Raw genomic sequence first — 21577 nt, 5'->3', positions numbered from 1 at the left:
GAGCCATCCTCTTTGGAACCCCCTTTCAGGTAGTTGAAAGCAGCTATCAAATCCCCCCTCATTCTTCTCTTCCACAGACTAAACAATCCCAGTTCCCTCAGCCTCTCCTCCTAAGTCATGTGTTCCAGTCCCCTAATCATTTTTGTTGGATCCTTTCCAATTTTTCCACATCCTTCTTGTAGGGTGGGGCCCAAAACTGGACACAGTACTCCAGATGAGGCCTCACCAATGTTGAATAGATGGGAACGATCACGTCCCTCGATCTGCTGGCAATGCCCCTACTTATACAGCCCAAAATGCCATTGGCCTTCTTGGCAACAAGGGCACACTGTTGACTCATATCCAGCTTCTCGTCCACTGTAACCTCTAGGTCCTTTTCTGCAGAACTGCTGCCTAGTCATTCGGTCCCTAGTCTGTAGCAGTGCATGGGATTCTTCCATCCTAAGTGGAGGCCTCTGCACTTGTCCTTGTTGAACCTCATCCAATTTCTTTTGGCCCAATCCTCCAATTTGCCTAGGTCCCTCTGTATCCTATCCCTACCCTTCAGTGTATCTACCACGCCTCCCAGTTTAGTGTCATCTGCAAACTTGCTGAGGGTGCAGTCGATGCCATCCTCCAGATCATTAATGTACCTGTCCTGTGGATGCAGATGGGCACTGCACTCCACAGAGTTGGCGCTTTTCAGGAGAAGTTTAAAAAAACATGCTCTCTCTCTCCTTGTTTACAACAGCAAATTTTGCTCGTTTGTTCTGCATTTCAGAAACGGGAATTTCAAGCTACATTTTCCACCCAGAAGTCTCCATTGACAGTGAAAAGACTCCCATTGGCTTCAGTGGGCGTTGGATCCAGCCCCAAGTACTTGTTTTCCAACCAAAAAATGAAAAGCAGCCCAGGCCAAAGAGGATTAAAAGAGGGCATTTTTCTTCAGTTCTTTTATTCATTTTTGTTTTGAGGACACATTTGACAGTCTCAGCAATTTGGTGATCGCAGGGGCTCTTGAACATATTTAGCTTTTGTGTCTGATCTCTGGACTCGTTTCTTTCATTTTCAGGGGTTTCTTTTGCCAGCCCTGCCTGAAGCCATATTCTGATTTTTTTTCTTACATATTTTTATAGGAGCAGATCCTCTGCGGCTGTAGATTGGTTTGGTCAACTGGAGCCAGGGTGATTTACACCAGGAAAGGAACTGGCTCCTCAGGTGTTATCAGTGCCTTTCGTTCTTGTGAAATGAAACCCCTCAACCAATAGAGTTCTCAGACACCAGCTTCTGCGAGTAGGCTCACCGAAGCCAGTGAGGGAGGGTTGGTTTGTGGTGAGAGCATTGGGCTGGTGTTCTGAGAGATTCCGTTTCTCTTGCCCGTTGTGCCCAGACTTGCTGTGTCAGTTACTCTGAGCAAATTATAACTTAATCTTTCTCCACCTCAGTTTTCCTCATCAGTGAAACAAGGCTATTTCTTGTCTTTCTTACAGTGGTGGTATGGGCTGTGCCCCAATTAATGTTGTGCAAAGTGCTTTGAATTCCTCAGGTGGAAGGTACCATCATAATATTTAGCACCTCCGTCCTCTCTTCCCAGGAGGAAACTGTATTGTTAAGATGTTAACCACTACACCCAAGCAGCTGGGATAAGCAAGTGCAGTGTCATTGCATATGGCAGGTGTATATGACTGGGGATATGTGTGGGGCTAGGAGGAACGTCATGGTCCTGTCTAGAAGGGGTTGTGTGAACATTATTTTTGAGGAAGGAAGAAAAAAAATCACAAATCAAATCTCAGCGGGAGCCTCCCCATTTCAGCTGTTTTTGCATAACCCTGCCCACCCCCCTCAAAAAAAGCATGAATTTCCCTTGATCTTGATGCAAACCCATAAAATGAGATCAAATTCATTTCAAAGCTCTGCAGCCCTTAATTTGGAGTCTGTTAAGTGACCCAACAACAGATGAGATTTGTGTGGTGTGGGATTGGACTCTGAATGCTTTTCTCCATGCTGGGGCCCTGATTTAGCAAAACTCTTTTGCACAACCTTAACTTTGAGTGTGTGAGGAGTCCCATGGAAGTAATTGACATTAATAGGACTAAAGTTAAGCAGATGTTTGTGTCTTGCTAGATCAGGCTGTGGACCATATACTGTGCAGTTTCCTGTTGGTGGTAGAGACTGGCTTAATGACCAAATTAATTCCCGATGAAACTACATTGAAGTCCAGTGGATAAATTGGCTTGACTTTTTTTTTTCTTTAAGACTATAGTGCAAGCAATCAAACAGCCAGGAACTGCATCTGCCCTTTTTTGTTGGCTCTCAGAAACACTGGTGCTGGTCTCCCCTCAATTGCAGAAGGTCCATGGGGAGCACTGCCCGTTGGCCCATGTTTTCATCAGCCCCATCAGTGCAGCTGCTTTCATCAGAGTCCAGGAAATGCAAATTCCAATAGTGGACAAGCTTTCCTCAGCTAGCATTGAGGGAAAAGGTTACAAATGTGATGGAAAATGAGTATTTAGCTTGGAAATGAAAAAATGCACTCCAGCGTTTAAGAGTGTGAGAGGGAGAGCTCTCATTTTTCATAGCTAAAGCTATCCCTTCTCTCTCTTTTTTACAACAAGACACTGCCTGCACAACATGCCTTCCTTTGCTCCTTATTAATTACACTCTGCAAATATGTGGACAGGGCTACTGATGAGCTATGTTAATCTCTCTGCTGATAAAGCCGATTGCTGAGGATAGGGATGAATTGCATGCTGCAGTTCAAGGCTGGCTTCTCAGCTTCTCTACCTAAAGTGATCACACATCTCTCTCTAATGAGGATGTCTCCTTGATACATGAGAGTAACTGCCTTTGACTTGACACTTCTCAGTTGTTTGGAAGTTCTTTATCAAGCTGCTGAAGGAATCAAATGCATTTACACTGTAAAGAGCCATACTTCTATGTGGGGGTATATGCAAAGCACTTCACCAATTTAGAGGTGGCAAGATCTGGGGAAAGATTTAATGAACTAAAGTTATTTTCCTTCATAGTAAAATTGTGTGGCCAGGAAAGGTTCTTACGCCCCTGAAGGTGCTCAGGGGCTTGTGAGCCCTTCTGTAATTTATGTTTTCAAGGATTCCTAATATTTCTTCCATACAACAGGAATTCCCCTGTGCTTGGTGTTTTCCATATGGACCAAAACTGAGGCGGCTGTGGCAGATCTAGGTCCATTTGCAGGTTCTTTCTCTGTGTGTTCTTTTTCTTTTTGCTCAAAGTAAAAGCTGCCAGATCGACTGGTCTTGGAGACTGAAAGCCTCTGTCTTGAGGAGAAGTGCATTATGCTTGCCATGTATGCAGCAGTGCTAGCTTCCTCATGCTGTCCCTGCTGTCCCCACGCTTTCACCCTGACCTGGAGGAGCCACCTCTAGTGGACAAAAGCAGAGGCTGATACTTAGGCCTGGTCTACACTTAAAAGTTAGGTTGACTTAGCTATGTCTCCCAGGGCTGTGAAAAATATTGTGACCTGAGCTCTGTAGTTAGGTCGACATAATCCCTACTGTAGATGCAGCTAGGCTGATGGAAGAATTCTTCTGTTGACCAAGCTTTCACCTCTCGGAGAGGTAAATGAACTGCACTGATGGAAAAACCCCTTCCATCGAGGCAGGAAGCATCTTTGCTGTGGCGCAATAGCAGCTGTAGGGTAGACATGCCCTTAGAATGGAAACTCTTTGGATCAGGAACTGTCGTTTTGGTTCTGTGTTTGGACAACAGGGTCCTGGTCCATGATTGAGGCCCCTAGATGCTACTGCACTACAGATAATTAACTATAGTGGTAGGAGTTTTTTGTGGTGTGGCTGCTTGCTAGAGCCAGTTGGGATTTTTTTCTTCAAAATGATTTTTCAAAAGATAATGCAGTTTCTGGAAAAAAAAATGATTTTGCTGAATTTTTTTCAAATTTTCCATTAGGAAAACCGAAATGAACGATTTCACTTCAGATAATTTAATTTTGAGTTAATTCAACGTTAAACTGCGTTTCACATGAGATTGCATTGCCTCATGGGAGTTGTAGTTTGGCTGTCTCGTGTCCCTGTTCTGTCCTATGGGCTGGGCTCCCTGCCTGGACTACAATCTCCTATGATGCAATGTGGTCTCCCCTCTGACTGAGCTGCCTGGTGCCTCATGGAAGTCACATGACTAGGGGGCATCATGGGAAATTACTTTGGCCACAGAGCCCAGCCCCCAGGGGAGAATGGGGGCATCAAGTAAATGAATGCCAATACCCAGTTCAATAAACAGAAATTAAACCTTTCAATTCAGGCATATAGAAATTTTTCATTTTGATTGAAAATGCCAGAATGAAATGTCTCTCCATTTCCAACCCAATATTACTTGGAGAATTGTGTTTGGTGAAAAATTTTGATATTTCAACTTTTCATCAAAAATATATATAATTTCAATATCAAAATTTTGCGCAGGATGGAAGTTCCCATTTTTGCTCAGCTCCAACACTTACCCGGTAGCGAATGGATTAAGTGTGCCAACTGTATCTTGCATAGGGCACCAAACATCCTTTGGTCACAGCACTCTCTGGGAGACCCCGGTGGAAACTCTCTCTGTTGCCTTCTGCTTCTCAGGTTGTTGGGTACTGTTGAGCATAGTGTTGGGGTAGTACATGGAATTCCTCCCAAAGCAGGGTTGGAAATGCCTTATTGCCAAACGCTAACTTTTTAGCTTGGAAAAGGGATGACTGAGGGGGGACATGATAGAGGTCTATAAAATCATGACTGGTGTGGAGAAAGTAAATAAGGAAGCATTATTTACTCCTTCTCATAACACAAGAATTAGGGGTCACCAAATTAAATTAATAGGCAGCACATTTAACACAAACAAAAGGAAGTATTTTTTTCAAATTAATGCACAGTCAACCTGTGGCACTCCTTGCCAGAGGATGTTGTGAAGGCCAAGTCTATAAAAGGGTTCAAAAAAAGAACTAGATAAGTTCATGGAGGATAGGTCCATCAATGGTGATTAGCCAGGATGGACAGGAATGGTGTCCCTAGCCTCTGTTTGCCAGAAGCTGGGAATGGGCAACAGGGGATGGATCACTTGATGATTACCTGTTCTGTAAATTCCCTCTGGGGCACCTGGCAGTGGCCACTGTCAGAAGACAGGATACTGGGCTAGATGGGCCTTCGGCCTGACCCAGTATGGCCATTCTTATGGTAACTTTCCTGGCAGATAAGTTATTTCAGAAATGTGTTGTCCAGCCCTCTTTGCCTAGGACAGTAGTGGCTGTGCAAAATCTTAAACAGGCCCTGAAGTTTCTTGAAGATAACTGCTAAGTACTGTGCCATTTAAAAGCCTGTCTGAAAACAAACTGGGACCTTGGCTGTTTCTTTCAGTCTGTGATGTATGTCTTGGCTGTATGTATGACATTGCTTTGGTAGTTTCGTTTGCTCCCTTAGTATCACAAGGCAATGTCATGAAGAAAGGGACTTTCACAGCTTTATTCACAAAGGTTTGATATTAAGACTCCCTGCAATCCTCCCTGGTTTTTAAACTCCCCAACCTATTGTACATGTTACACGTATTGACTCTGAAGTGGCTTGTTTCATAGGCGAGAGCTGTGTTTTGTGCTGGCGGAAGCCACTCCATTTGTGGTTGTAGTATGAGCATGCCTCCAGCACTGGGCGTGTGTGTGTGATTTGTATGTGTGATACGTTGTAGGGACTCTGTTGTAGATCACTAATGCTTCAAGCAACTCCTGTTATTTTCTAGGACCCTTTGTGAGGTTTATCTGCTAAGGGCTGCTTACATTTCTGCTTTGCTCTCATTTTCAGCATGGTTTCCAGACACTAAAGGCAGTAGTAGGCCTGGATTCTGCTTTGTTATGGTGGTGTCAATCCAGAAGAGCTCCACCAAAGTTGATGGCTTTACTCCAGATTTAAACCAGGATGACAGAGCTGGATTTGGCCCATTAGTGCATAGTCAGCATTGGCCTAGTATTCGCAAGTTTTGCTAATGATAAATTACATGCTGTAAGGTACAATGACAATGAGCATGAAACGCAGCAAGGGCTGTGTAAGGAACCGAGGCCTTACAGAGAGAATATGAACACAGCATCCACTGGAAATTACAGGGGAAATTAAATGGGCAGAATGTAATTACCCTGTTGGAATCTGTCCAGGATGCTGGGACCCAATATATCTCATACATCTAAGATCTGATCCAGCTCCCATTGACTTCAATGGAAGCTGGATTGGGTTCCTAAACTGGAAAACAAGCACCATGTCACTATAAGAAAAATCAAACCTTCGAGTGGCTTTACGTCTCAGGCGAAAGATTACCCTTCCAGTACCACAGCGCCCCCTAGATTTCTGTGGGGCATTGATTCAGGAGTCAGAGGGAAGAGCGCCACCTCCTGAGTGACTAAGAGCACTACCCTTGAAGGGTACTGGTGGCGTTGCTTCTCAGATCTGACAAGAGCATTGCCGCGGGGCAATAGGAAGCATCCTAAAACTAAGCCACTCTAACCAGGGTATCCTTGAGACAGTGGGAATCCAGCCCCATTGCATCCATCACCCAGCATGTAGTGATGGATTGTGGGATGTTAATCAGGAAAGGCAAACTTGTGCAGCAGCCAGGTGACTGGGTCACCATTTCTTGCTGATAGTTCCTCATCTTGTGCGGAAGGCTGTGTAGAAGCTTTTAATTTATAGCATGAAGGTATTTTTCTTATTTCCCTCCTGCATCACGTTGATTTATAGAGTGACCTACCCTGACTCAAATCTGTCCAGCAACTGTTCCTTCACGTTCCCTGCCAAAAGCTGCTTAACTTATATTTCCCCCCTCCCCCACTTAAGTTCTACCCTGGAGGAAATAATGGAGCCAAACAAGAGCAAGAGAGAGAACAGTAACCACAGTATAAAGATGAATGAATGCTTGAAACAGACATCCCATCTATTAACCTAGGCAGAAGCAGGTGCCCCAGGGTCTTTTATAGTTCCCATAGATCTCTTCCCTCTGATATGCTGTCAATAAGACGGTACTGCAACCTGGGTTTTGTGACAGTGATTAACACATTTGCACTTTTCCCTTCAGCTAGGATGACCAGATAGCAAGTGTGAAAAATCGGGACGGGGGTGGGGGGTAATAGGAGCCCATATTAAAAAAAAAAAAAAGCCCCAAATATCGGGACTGTCCCTATAAAAGTAGGACATCTGGTCACCCTACCTTCAGCCTTTAACTCGTTGTCCCAGGTGGCTGTTAAGCAGGGAAAGGCCAAATTAAAGGCCTGGCCCTGCAAATGCCATGGAGTGTAGTGCACCAACCAGGTTTTTGAAAAATGGTCTAAATATTTTCATTTTTTAAAAAAATGCCAATTTTTTTTTTTAAAAAGGGCCTATTTTGAGCCCTGGAAAACATAGAAACAAGGGTGAGATTTCAAAATTTTGCAAAATTGAAAAAAAACCCAAAACCCCAATAAGGGCATGGGTCAGGTCTACACTGTCACTTCAGTCAATCTAAGTTACGTCGCTCTGGGGCGTGGAAAACCCCTGAGTGATGCAAATTTTGCACTGTCCAAACAGGCACTTTATCGGTGGGAGACGCTCTTCTGCTGACATAGCTTCCGCCTCTCACTAAGGTGGAGTAATTATGCTGACGGGAGAGTGCTCTCCTGTTGGCACAGAGTGTCTTCACCAGATGCTGCGCTGATGTGTCATAGAATAGAATCATAGAATATCAGGGTTGGAAGGGACCTCAGGAGGTCATCTAGTCCAACCCCCTGCTCAAAGCGGGAGATGTAGCTCTGTAGTGTAGACTTTCCCCTGTTGGGTCCCATTAACGTCAGTTGGATGAATCACATTGTAAGCACTGTATTAGGCTGCAAAGCCTAGATTTGTAAAGGTATTTAGGCTCTGTTCAGCATTTCAACACCTACAAGTCTTAGGAGCCCAAGACTTGGTCTACACCTAAAACTTAAGACGGCATAGCTACGTCACCTAGGGATGTGAAAATATCACACTCCTGAGACGTAGTTAAGCCAGCGTAAGCCCCAGGGTAGAAGCCTCTGGATTGGTGGAAAAATTCTTCCTTCAACATTGCTACCATCTCTCCCTGGAGTGTATGGTGTTACCTTTTAAATTAGTTAAGTGTCGCCGTGGTGAGCCAAGCAATGCCTAGATACCTTTCATAATCTGATGTTGGCAGGAGTGTCCTACCTGTAGAGCTACGTGTGCAGGGGAAAGAAGAAGTGGGAGAAGGCGTAGTTATTGGCACTCTGAGTAATGTTATGTGGAGGTCTTATGGGAGGGGGCGAGTACAGCTGGCATAATATCTCTAGGTGTGCTGAGGGGTGTGAGCTCACCAGCAACCCGTTACACCTTTTAACTTCCCTTCCAGCACAGCTGACCAAGGCCTTGATTCAGCCAAGTACTCAAGCATGTGCTTAACTTTAAGCATGCTTCTCTTCCAGAGAAGAGCAACAACAATGATTAAAGGTCTAGAAAACATGACCTATGAGGGAAGATTGAAAAAACTGGGTTTGTTTAGTCTGCAGAAGAGAAGACTGAGGGGGGACATGATAACAGTTTTCAAGTACATAAAAGGTTGTTACAAGGAGGAGGGAGAAGAATTGTTCTTCTTAACCTCTGAGGATAGGACAAGAAGCAAGGGGCTTAAATTGCAGCAAGGGAGGTTTAGCTTGGACATTAGTAAAAACTTCCTAACTGTCTCTGGAATAAATTGCCTAGGGAGGTTGTGGAATCTCCATCGCTGGAGATTTTTAAAAGCAGGTTAGACAAACACCTGTCAGGGATGGTCTGATAATACTTAGTCCTGCCATGAGAGCAGGACTCTGGACTAGATGACCTCTCAGGTCCCTTCCAGTCCTATGATTCTATGTAAGTCCCATTAACTTTCATGGGCCCTACGTACTGACTATAAAAGGGGGTGAAACATAACCTTAGCTTGAATTTTGGCATGTTCAAAATCTGAATCTGCATTTTGTGCTTTGAACACATCTCTGCTAAAGGTAAATAGTCCTGGAAATTGCTCGGGATTATGGCCGTCCCATTTTCCCAAGGGTTGGGATAAAGCTTTGGCTTTGTTTCTTTTATGTATGGTTCAGGTAATGTTTCTTTACCTGAAACGCTGAGGTTTTGCCCATGATTGATTGTGAAGCCCTTTGTATGCGAGCAAGGCAGATTTTGACTCCAGTCCAGCAGTCTGATCCCAACTCCTAGTTGGGAGTGTGAACTCTTATGCCTAGGGAAAGTCTCACAAAAAAGAATGGTGCTTAGCACAGGTGTGCAGACTGGTTCAGGGCCTGCGCATGAATCCTTTCTCCATGGATCTTCATTGTGTCTGAGGACTTTCGTTGTCAAGCACCTTGGGGAATAAAGAGAGGAGTAGTCGAGTGTGATTTCTGGTCGGACTACAAGGATAACAAGGCCCATCTCGTTCCATCCCTGACCTTGAATAGCTACAGCTGTGGAGAAGCTAGCTAACAATGTTAAAGGAATTCTTGTTGGCATGTTTTATTTCAAATGCAAAACATCCCGCGGATTAAAATAAATGTTACTAGTTACATGGATGCATTGAGCTAATGATTTTCTTTTTACCTACTTGATCCTATAATAACCCAAATTTAATGGATAAATGCTAAGCTCTCCTTTGGGTGATTTCAGATGCATTAAGTACATAGTTACAAAATCTTAAAGGAAGATTCTTTTCTTTTTCTTTCTCCCCTGCAGGTGATTCTCATTCTAACAAAGCTCTACGACTTCAACTTGGGGAGCGTTACTGAAAGCTCGCTGTGGAGGTAAGTGGTTTGCGGAAATCACAGTGAATGGCAGGGAGCGGTTTGCTGGGCCTCATGTCAAATGGGCTGCAGAGACCAAGAGAACCTGAATTGGATGATCAGGGAAAGGTGCGGGGAATCAGAACGAGCTTGTGAGCTACTCTGGGAAAACAGTCTTTGTTTGTGAGCTCACTAATTGTACGCCAGTAAGAGGTGGATGGATAGGTGGTGTTCTGATTAAGATACCTGACTGGGACCTAAGAGATCTGGGTGTTGGTCCTACGTCTGCCATAAATTCACCGTAGGCCTTCACGCACCTGGCTGACCCTCAGTTACCCATCGGTTAAATGGGGACAATAATCCTCTTTTTTTTTTTTTTTTGGCTGCCTTACGTTATTTAGATCACTAACTCTTCAGGGCAGGGATTGTCTCTTATTCTGCTTGTGTACAGTGCCTAGCACAATGGGGTCTGATATGAGCTAGGAACTCTAGGCACTGATGTAATGCAAATAATAAAGATGGCCAGAAGAAAAGTCTGTTAGAGAGAGTACATCGGGGAATGACATTTAAAAAAAAAAAAAAGAAAACCAATTCAGACCAGTAAAAACTTGATGGCAAAGAGACTGGTCTTGGCTAAGTGAAAGAGCCCACCTAACTTCTGCATACAGCTGTTGTATTATTATTTGTCTTACCATAGGAGCCCTAGACATGGATTGGGGCCTCACTGTGCTAGGCGCTGTACAGACACAAAACTAAAAGGTGGTCCCTGACCCAACAAGCTTTCCCCTTGCATCCAATCCTGTTCTGTATTTCTCATATAGTGGCCCAAATCCTGGACCCACGGATACTTACAGCAAAACTTCCATTGATTAGGATTGGGCTCAGGAATTCTTGTTACAGGTGGAGAACTTTTATTTGCAAAGCATGTTTACAGTACAAACAGCTAACTTACCATCCCAACCAATCCTCTCCTCCACCTTTGAGCCCCTCTGGAAGGCAGGCAGGTGGTATCACGATTCGGCACATAGGTGGAGGTGAGCAGAGGCGTGTCTGAAGTCTCACAGGGGAATCAGTATCCAAATCGGAATTAGAATCAGGAGTTCCAGGCTCAGTTCACACTTCCCATGTGTTGTGCCATTACTGACTTGGATAGATTAGCCAATATACAGTGAGTTTACTGCTTTTGGTTGTACTTTGTTTCTTCTATGGCCATTTAATGACTGTGTTTTATGCAAGCATTTGAATTCTCTCAACAGATTCAAATTGCAGAGACTGAGCTGCAGTCCTGCTACGAAATTACAGGGGGATTTAAATAGGCACACAATATATTTTGGCTCATGGAACTACAACGTGGATGTTTTATATATATGCCATGTACAAATGGGTGGGTGTGTATGTGTGTCACACAATTATAAGTGTGTGTTAATAACATATATACACAGGTTTACAGACAGCATATAAATATGTGGGCCATATCCTTAGCTCGTGTAAATTTGCTTAGCTCCATTCAAGACAATTTACACCAGCTGGGGATCTTGACCTTTGTATTTCCGCCTGTTCTGCAGAAAGGCAGAGTCTTAAACCGAGCGAAATGGTTTTTCAATGGTATGCACCATACAGGGCAAAATAAATTTTCCAGGGCTGGGACTATACTTCACTGTTATACCTATTATAGTGCGTTTATTGTTAACTTGCAGCAAGAATTATTAGTGAGTCTGCCAGTCAGTCCGTGGTAAAACTCTGTTACTGGCTGTGTCACTTCTGCATAGACACTCTGTTGCCCTGCTTTCCACCCAGACTTTTTGATGTCTTTGTTCTCCTATTAACTTGAAAGTCGCTTTTGCAAGACAGTTTCAGGAGCATTACCGGATGGGGGCTAACCATGCAGCAGAGTCAGTTAATGCATTAGGAGTTAATTGTTCATAATAGCTCTTGAAACTTCTTGACTTGCCTGGCAACTCTAAAGCCTAATTGCACTATACCATGGTAATCTGCAAATGTATAAATAATCATGAAACTAAGAAGGAACACAGCCGTTTTCACTTACCTCGTACTTTTCAGGGTCTTTAAGCCTTGACAACTTTTGCCTTGCACCTAACAAGTACAAATGACACAGTAATTATACTTTAAGCATAATTACCACGCAATCTGCTCTGCATAAATAATGTAACGAGCCAGCAAATCCTGTCTTAATGCCAAGAAATTGCAGCCGCATTTGAGCTGTGCAAAAAGGTGATAGTGACATTCTTCTTGGAGTTTTTTCTTTTTCAGAGAGAGGAAAGTGGAGATTAGCCATCAGCTCAAACTAAATGTTTCCAAGAATGTCTTATAGCTCATAAAGAAGATATGCTAAAAACGTAGACAGCTTTGTGAAACCCATTTTAGTATTGTCCTGGACAGTCCATCTAGTTTGCAGCAGAGATTACAGAGTGGTAAATAATGACATGGAAAAAGAAAAGGAATACTTGTGGCACCTTAGAGACTAACAAATTTATTTGAGCATAAGCTTTCCTGAGCTACAGCTCACTTCATCGGATGCATTCAGTGGATTCATTTCCACTGAATGAATCCGATGAAGTGAGCTGTAGCTCAGGAAAGCTTATGCTCAAATAAATTTGTTAGTCTCTAAGGTACCACAAGTCCTCCTTTTCTTTTTGCGGATAAAAAATGACATGGAGTGGGTTCTTGTGGCTAGATCAAGGGTTTAGGAGTCATGGGTTCTGTTCCAAGTTCTGGTCAGGAGTGAACTCTAGTGATTAGAGCAGGGGACTGGGAGTCAAGACTCCTGGGTTCTAATACCAGTTGATTTGCCTGATGATCCTGGGTAAGCCCCTGTGCCTCAGTTTTCTCATCTGAAAAATGCAGAATAAAAAGGTTTCATGAAGGCTTGTAAAGTGCTTTGAGTTCCTCTAATGGAAGGTGTTACAGTAATGCATGATCTTTATTAATAATGGCATATTCAATGGTAAGAATGAGCTGATAAATACTCACATACAACATGATATCTGAGCTCCTATGTGGTTTAAAATAATCACAAGTATGTACAGGGACTCCTGGATTTTTCTGTTTTCTGGGGTTAAGGCATGTTCTTGCAACTACACAATAGTTCTGCTCTCCGAAACAATAGCACTTCTTGATCCTGGCTCCGAATAGTCAGCAAACAGGTCGGTTTCCAGAAGAGAAGGACTCTTATGGCAGACAGCAGTAAACCATGTACTAAAGCTTCAGAGGAGGTGGGAATAGGAAACCATGCAGTATTGTCTCCAAATTTGGGCTTCATCCTTCATTCCTCACGCATCAGAAACTGCCACTGAATTCCCTCGTGGTCCTTGGGAGACTAAAACGAGAGGCTGCTTTTAATGAAAAAGTGCACGGCAATAGAAAAGCTATTCTGAACCCTGCATCTAAATACAAAGACAAGTAAATCAATAGGAAAATGTCCTGAGTGTAATTAAAAAGAAAAAAAAAAAGAATTAACAGCCATATTGGATGCTGCTCTGCTAACTGTCTGATGTCGGTTAAGTCAGAGGAAATGCTACTCAGCATTCAAATGAAGGCATAGAGGCATTGCTGAAGCCCTGTGAATGTTTTTATTTTCTTATGTCATTTTTCATATTATTTTGGGAAAATGGTGGTGTGGCTTTTTTTTTTTTTTAAAGTTTTATCCATCTTAGCGATTTTAGCAATGCAGAAGGGAGTTGAAAGGGGTCGGGTCAGGTCCTGGGAGGACTGTGCTGGGGGAGGTGTGATGCAGAGCGAGCCTGCCCCTCATTCGCCCTGCAGTGGCTGATCCTGTCCCGCAAGGCTGGGCCCAGGCCTCTGCTCTGGGTGTTGTGATCAAGCGCATGGGGCTGCAGCACCACTGAGCTTTGGCCTGGCTGCTTCCTCATCATGATGACGTAGGGGTGCGAGGCCAAATTTGAGTGAGTGGTACTGTGACCCTGTGTGCCAGGTTGCAATGCCACGAACTCAGATTTGGCCTGGTCACTCCTACTCCCCCACTTCATGACGGAGGGATGGCCAAACCTGAACGACACTGTGCCCCTATATGCTAGGCTGCACCACCTAGAGCGGGGAGCCGGACCTAGCCCTGCGGGACAGTAGCCAGAGGAGCTGCTGCTGCAGGGTGAGGGTTTTTTTAAATTTTGTTTTATATGTTGTTTCTGGTTTTATGTTGTGTTATATTGTATTTGTGAAAAACACTGGGCTCTTGGCCTTGCTATAACAGATTGGTCTAGGGGTCCCCTACTCCAACATCTGGTTCTCTGGCCAGTACCAATTACTTCAGAGGAAAGTGCAAGAAAACACCACCCTGGACCTAACCCTCTCAGGATTGGTCTACACTAGAAAATTAGATCGACCCAGCGGTGTTGCTCAAGAGTGTGAAAAATCCATCCCCTGAGCAACACAGTTAAGCCAGCTAAGTCCCCGTGTAGATAGGCTAGGTCGATGGAAGAATTCTTCCTTTGACATAGCCACTGCCTCTTGGAGAGGTGGCTAGCTTACGTTGAGAACCCCTCCCATTGGCAAAGGTAGTGTCCACACTCAAACGCGACAGCAGCATTTCAAGCACAGGTGCCGACTTTCCAAAGTGCTGGGGGGTGCTCGACTCCCAGGCCCCACCCCCGCCCTGCCTCTTCCTGCCCCCACTCCACCCCCGCCCCGCCTTTTCCCAGCCCTCTCCCGAGCGCGTCCTCACTCCTTTCCTCATGGAAAGTTTTTGCTTTCCATGGATTTTTTTTTCACAAAAAAACTCAAAAAACGTAATCAAAAATTTACTCTGAAATGCTGCTGTCAGGGTTCCTTCCCCACTCTGAACTCTAGGGTACAGATGTGGGGACCTGCATGAAAGACCCCCTAAGCTTATTCTTACCAGCTTAGCTTAAAAAAGCTGCCACCACCAAAGTGTTACACAAAGAACAGGGAAAGAGCCCGCTTGGAAATGTCTTTCCCCCCCAAAATTCCCCCAAGCCCTCCACCCCCTTTCCTGGGGAAGGCTTGATAAAAATCCTCACCAATTTGCATAGGTGAACACAGACCCAAACCCTTGGATCTTAAGAACAATGAAAAGCAATCAGGTTCTTAAAAGTAGAATTTTAATTAAAGAAAAAGTAAAAGAATCACCTCTGTAAAATCAGGAAGGGAAACACCTTACAGGGTAATCCGATTCAAAACATAGAGAATCCCTCTAGGCAAAACCTTAAGTTACAAAAAGACACAAAAACAGGACTATACATTCCATTCAGCACAACTTATTTCAACAGCCATTTAAACAAAACAGAATCTAACACATATCTAACTAGATTGCTTACTGACTTTTTACAGGAGTTCTGACCTGCATTCCTGCTCTGGTCCCGGCAAACACATCACACAGACAGAGAGGACCCTTTGTTTCCCCCCTCCCCAAGCTTTGAAAGTATCTTGTCTCCTCATTGGTCATTTGGGTCAGGTGCCAGCGAGGTTACCTTTAGCTTCTTAACCCTTTACAACGGAAAGGGTTTTTCCTCTGGCCAGGAGGGATCTAAAGGTGGTTCGCCTTCCCTTTATATTTATGACAGCTGCTGTAGAACCTCATGCTCCCATTCTCCCCTACGGGCGAGGCTGCTAGTCAGACTTCAGCTCCCATGATACACTGTGGCCATGCCACTGTCAGAATGCACCACCTCCCCTTACTAGAAGGGGAAACAGTGATGATGGGAGATGGAGTCCAATCAGGGAGCCTGGCCCACGGAGGAGTATGGAAGCATGAGGTGCATAAACTACAACACCCAGGGAGCATTGCAGCAACTTTTCAGAATCAAAACATTTTGCTTTTCTGTTTCTCTTTGGAAATTTGTACTTTTCTGTCGAGGGTAGGGAGAATCTGACCGGTGGTTGATTTATATCTTTAAGCCTGGTGGTTCATAGCACTTCACTTCTAGTTTTCACTTCTAGTTTTTTCCCCCTCTGTCTAGTACAAAGGTGGGAATTTAGATTATCTACATGAATGTCTCTCTTTTTTTGTTAATCTTGGCCTCAGATATATCTTATGGCATGGAGTTCCACAGGTTAACTATGTATTATGGAAAAAAGAAATCCTTTCATCAGTTTTAAGTCTGTTGCCTTTCAGTTTCACTGCATATGCCCTTGTTCTTGTACTGAGAGATTGGGTAAACAGGAGTACCCGATTCCATTAGTTATATTCTATAACTCTATCATGTCCCCTTTTTTATTTGTCTCCTCTCTCAACTAAACACTCTGTCTTTCCCGTTCTTCTTTATATAGAAGCTTCTAATCTTCTAGCCACATTCATTGCTCATTTATGGGCCTGTTCTATTTCTGCTAGATTATTTTTGAGATAGGGTGACTAGAGGTGAACATAACATTCCAGATGAGGGTGTACCAGGGCCATGATGCTAATTTCAGTATTTTCTATCCCATTCTTTATACAGCCTCCCATTTTTTCGGTCTAAGGCTACAGATTAAACAGAGATGTCTATTGAGTTTGCTGTAATGTCAGCCATGTCTCTGTTCTGAATTGTTACTTTAGAACCTAGGAGTTCTTTGTACAGTGGTAGAGAAAAAGACAGTTCCTGACCCAAAAAGTTTACAATCCAAATATAAGACAAGAGACATCCGTGTGATACAAGAACAGAGAACAGACCTGGGAATCACAAGGTAGCACTGAGATATATATGATCAGCATGATAAGCAGTGACCACAACACACCAGCTTTATTAAGCCAGAGGGAGTAGCTCAGATTCTTCCTTACAATAAGCATGATTTTGCATATGTCAAAACTGAATTTCATCTGCTGTCATGTTGCTTGTTACTTAGCTTGTTTAGGTCCTCCCGGAGTTCTTCACATCCTTCTTTGGTCATGATTAATATAAATAATGTTGTCCCTTTGACCCATGTAGCTAGCTTGTATTTGGGGCTTTGTAGGGTTATTTCCATTACAAGGAGAAATTAATGATACAAGTTGGGTATATTCTTTGGTATAACCTTGTTTGTTTCCAAAAAGAAGTCCATCAAATTCTGTTTTCATGAACATGTTAGAAACAAACAGCAGCTTCCTCTCTGAGAAATCCTCACATCTACATTAGAATGGCCGAACTGGGTCAGACCAATGGTCCATCTAGCCCACTATCCTGTCTTCCGACAGTGACTGGTGCCAGATGCTTCAGAGGGAGTGAGCAGAACAGGGCACTTTATGCAGTGATTTCCCCCGTCACCCTCTTCCAGTTTCATGCAGTCAGAGGTTTAGGAACACCCAGAGCATGGAGGTGCATCCCTGACCATCTTGACTAATAGCCATTGATGGACCTATCCTACATGAACGTATTTCATTCTTTTTTTGAACCCAGTTATACTTTTGGCCTGGCAACGGGTTCCATGGGGTGACTGTGCATTGGGTGAAGAAGCACTTCCTTTTGTTTTAAACCTGTGCCGATTAATTACATTGGGTGACCCCTGGTTTTTGTGGTCCATGAAAGGGTAAATAACAGTTCCTTGGTCACTATCTCCACATCATTGGTGATTTTATAGAGCTCGATTCCCTTCAGTCATTTGTTTTCCAAGCTGAATGACCCAGTCGTCTTAATCCCTCCTCATATGGAAGCTGTTCTATATCTCCTAATAATTTTGGTTGCCCTTCTCTGTACTTTTCCCAGTTCTAATGTATCTTTTTTTGATATGGGGTGACCAGAACTATGCACAGTATTCAAGGTGTGGGCGTGGATTTTTACAGTGGCGTTATGATGTTTTCTGTCTTATTATCTATCCCTTTCCTAATGGTTCTTAACATTCTGTTTAGCATGTTTGACTTCTGCTGCACATTGAGCAGGTGTTTTCAGAGAACTATATACTATCTCTTTCTTGAACGGTAACAGCTAATTTAGACCCCATCGTTTTGTATGGGTAGTAGGGATTATGTTTTCTAATGTGCATTGGTTTGTACTTATCAACATTGAATCTCATCTGCCTTTTTTTTTTTTTTTTTTTTTTGGCCCAGTCACCCAGTTTTGTGAGATCCCTTTGGAACTCTTCGCAGTCTGCTTTGGACTTAGAGTGTCTACCACTCTGGTGAGCTTTGTGCCCAAGAAGCCCTGTCTGTCTGCTTATTCTCAAGGTCATGCTCATAACTGGTTCTACAGGCTTTCTGTCCCATAATGCACAAAGGCTAATTTAAAGGTAGGGTCCTCATAACTACGTGGTGATGGGAGTGAAAAACCCACATCCATGCCCGACATAGTATGCTGACCCAACGCCCCTGTGTGGATGCCACAGTGTTGATGGAAGACTGTAGGTGTAGGCCGTGTCTACACCACCAGGTTATCCCAGCGTAGCTATGGCAATGTAACTATACCAGTATAGTCTCCATAGTATAGAGAAGCCTATGGGCTATAAAACCAATAAACAGGAAACATTCAGCCCTCATGGCTTAGCTCTGACCTGCCAAGTGTCTTGGGCAGTTCTTCCGTTGTTTGTATCCCTTTTTACCACAGAAAGGGGCTTAACTGTTCCTTCCACTGAGTCTAAAAGAGAATGCACGGCACATTCATTGGTTTTAGCAAGGTCTGCGGTTGTCTTTGGTTCATAGAGGCCTCCGCCGAATGGCAGTCATTAGGTCCTTTCAGAATAAGAGTAATTTTGTTTCTTCTGCAAATGTTGCCACCTCACTGCTCACACCCTTTTCCAGATCATTAATAAATATACTAAATACACAGCGTGATTTCAGTAGGACTGCTTGCAAGGTGTCATAAGGCGAGCTGGTATGTTGGGAATAAGAGTCCAAGGATCAGGAGGCTGATCACGTGATTGCCACCTAAACCCTGGATTTTCATCCCTATTATCTGGGAAGTAGATTAAACTTGACCCAGGTGAGGCTGAGCCCTCAGCTCCCTTAAAGGGCCAGCTGTCCTTGTGGCAGTAAGGTGCTACTTAGCTCATGCAACGATGGCAGAATTGGGCCTTAATATAAAACGCAGAAAAAGATGGATCTCAATCTCTCTCCCTCCCTCTTTTAGGCTATGAAGTATAGCACATAATGCTTACATATTTCTGACTACAATATTGCAGTTTTGCTTTAATTTGCTGTATTGAAATGAAACTTGTGGACTGAAGTCATGACAAGATTATAATAATGCCAGGGGATGTAATGTTATATACTTTTTTATTATCAAACTCATAACGTATATTACGTTGCCACTTTCCAATACACATCGTTTTCCAGAGGATTATATTCACACATCAAATAATGTGGCTTCATCCTTGTTTAAGAACGATGAACTCAGACTGGAACAGATGCAGAAAAGGGCAACTAGGATGATCGGCATGGAGAGCCTACCGCACAAGAGGAGACTTAGGCTAAACAAGCCAAGCTCCTTAACAGAACAATGGATGAGGGGACATATGGTTTCTCTCTATAAATACTTCAGTGGGATAATACCAGGGAGGGAGAAGAGAGATTTAAGTTAAGGGCCAATTTTAGCCATCGATACATCTAGGCTTGGAATTAGATGAAGGTGTCTAACAATCAGAGAAACGAAGTTGTGAACAGCACCCCAAAGGGAGTAGTGGGGGCAAAAAACCTAACTGGTTTTAAGACAGAACTTGATTAGTTTATGAAGGGGATGGTATGATGAAATTTCGTACAATGGCATATGGCCCATCCACGACTCTGTTAGCAAATATCTCCAACAGCCGGAGATGGAAAACTAGATGGAGAGGGGTTTGAGTGACTTCAGAGAATTCTTTCCATGGTGTCTGGCTGGTGGGTTTCACCCACATGCTCAGGGTTTAACTCGTCACCATATTTGGGATCAGAAGTAATTTTCCCCCAGGTCAGATTGGCAGAGAGTTTTTTTTTGCCTTCCTCTGCAGCCTGGGGCATGGGTCACTTCCTGGTTTGAATTAGAGTAAATGGTGGATTCTCTGTAACTTGCAGTCTTTAAAATCAAGATTTGCGGACTTCAGTAACTCAGCCAGAGATTAGGTGCCTAGTACAAGAGTGAGAGTCCATGGCCTGCGATGTGCAGGAGGTCAGACTAGATGATCATGACAGTCCCTTCTGGCCTTAAAGGCTATGAGTCGCCTTCTGGCAGCCAGTTCAGCAAAGTGTTCTAATACTGCTACTAGCCAGTTGGGGTCCTCTTTTAGTTCTAGTCGTTCAAAACCTGGTTTGGGGACAAAGGGTCAAGTTCTATTCCCCATGCTACATGCGGTCAGTTTAGGTGATGACCATTAGCATCTGTGTTTATTTGACCATGGATTTGTTACAGTATGTATCAGAAATTTGGTTCCTCATCAAGAAGGTGGAGCGGAAGGGGACAGCTGCACCAGCAAAGATTGGAGAGAAGAGTGCTGAGTATTACACTAGGGAACAGACTAGCTGGGTGAAAGCTCTAACCAAGAGGATGGGCATTTGGAGGACTGTGACAGTTCGTGCAAGGATGATCACTGCTGTCTCCCTTCAAAGCCCCCATCACCTTCCTGCACTGTAGTGCTAACCCCTCACATCTGGGTAAAGATTGCATACTTGTAAAGTAATTTGACTCTCAGCTTCTGAGATCTCTCATTCCTCATCTGACTGGCTACCATCAGGTTATCTTTGGCTGGGAGAACGAGCTTTCAGTTAGCTATTGACCCAAGAAGTCTAGTGCTATATCTTATGAGTCCACAGACATATGCCAGAGCAAAGATCTATTAGACCACCTGTCATAAATATAAAGGGAAGGGTAAACACCTTTAAAATCCCTCCTGGCCAGAGGAAAAACCCTTTCATCTGTAAAGGGTTAAGAAGCTAGGGTGAAGAAGCTTGCTGGCACCTGACCAAAATGACCAATGAGGAGATAAGATACTTTCAAAAGCTGGAGAGGGGGAGAAACAAAGGCTCTCTCGGTCTGTGTGATGCTTTTGCCGGGGACAGAACAGGAATGGAGTCTTAGAACTTAGTAAGTAATCTAGCTAGTTATGCGTTAGATTCTGTTTTCTTTAAATGCCTGAGAAAATAAGCTGTGCTGAATGGAATGTAGATTCCTGGTTTTGTGTCTTTTTGTAACTTAAGGTTTTGCCTAGAGGGATTCTCTATGTTTTGAATCGGGTTACCCTGTAAGGTATTTACCATCCTGATTTTACAGAGGTGATTCTTTTACATTTTCTTGTATTAAAATTCTTCTTTTAAGAATCTGAATGCTTTTTCATTGTTCTTAAGATCCAAAGGTTTGGCTCTGTGTTCACCTATGCAAATTGGTGAGGATTTTTATCAAACCTTCCCCAGGAAAGGGGATGTAAGGTTTGGGAGGATTTTGGGGGGAAAGACATTTCCAAACGGGCTCTTTCCCAGTTATATACCCGTTAGACGTTTGGTGGTGGCAGCGATAAAGTACAAGGGCAAAAGGTAAAATAGTTTGTACATTGGGGAAGTTTTAACCTAAGCTGGTAAAAGTAAACTTAGGAGGTTTTCATGCAGGTCCCCACATCTGTACCCTAGAGTTCAGAGTGGGGAAGGAACTTTGACACCACCCAATCCATCTCTTTGTCAGGACAGGATGGTTCTGCACAAGACAATTTTTCATGCTTTTGCCAGTCTAGTTTGAGTCCTAAGAGATGGAACTTCTACCACTTTTCTGGACAGACTATGCCATAGGCTACATAGCACATCCCACTCTCCTGGCATTCAGCCTCAATATTTCTTTTCTCCATTTTGTACTATTATTTCTACTTACAACATACCCCCCTATTATTTGTCATGCCGAATATTTCCTCTCCCTCCTTGGTGTTATCATCCTGGGAAGCTTTGAAGGATGTGCTTGCACCCCCGCTTTGTCTCCCCATCTT

General features: G+C 43.6%; 2 protein-coding genes across 2 annotated transcripts in view; both read left to right on the top strand.

Moving 5' to 3' along the window:
* SORCS3 (sortilin related VPS10 domain containing receptor 3) overlaps nt 1-21577 on the top strand; it is a 481141-nt gene that overhangs the window by 141786 nt on the left and 317778 nt on the right. The window contains exon 2 of the mRNA XM_073354429.1: nt 9711-9778. Within this exon, the coding sequence (XP_073210530.1) occupies nt 9711-9778 (68 nt within the window). The remainder of the gene's footprint in view (nt 1-9710; nt 9779-21577) is intronic.
* The window catches only part of CFAP58 (cilia and flagella associated protein 58), a 450792-nt gene that overhangs the window by 428041 nt on the left and 1174 nt on the right, over nt 1-21577 (top strand). The window contains exon 19 of the transcript XR_012160075.1: nt 9711-9778. The gene's annotated coding sequence lies outside the window, so the exon portion shown is untranslated. The remainder of the gene's footprint in view (nt 1-9710; nt 9779-21577) is intronic.

Source organism: Lepidochelys kempii, chromosome 7 (genome assembly GCF_965140265.1).
Source record: "Lepidochelys kempii isolate rLepKem1 chromosome 7, rLepKem1.hap2, whole genome shotgun sequence".
NCBI lineage: Eukaryota > Metazoa > Chordata > Testudines > Cheloniidae > Lepidochelys > Lepidochelys kempii.
Note: the sequence above shows the minus strand (reverse complement) of the source record. Positions and strands in the feature narration are given on the sequence as shown.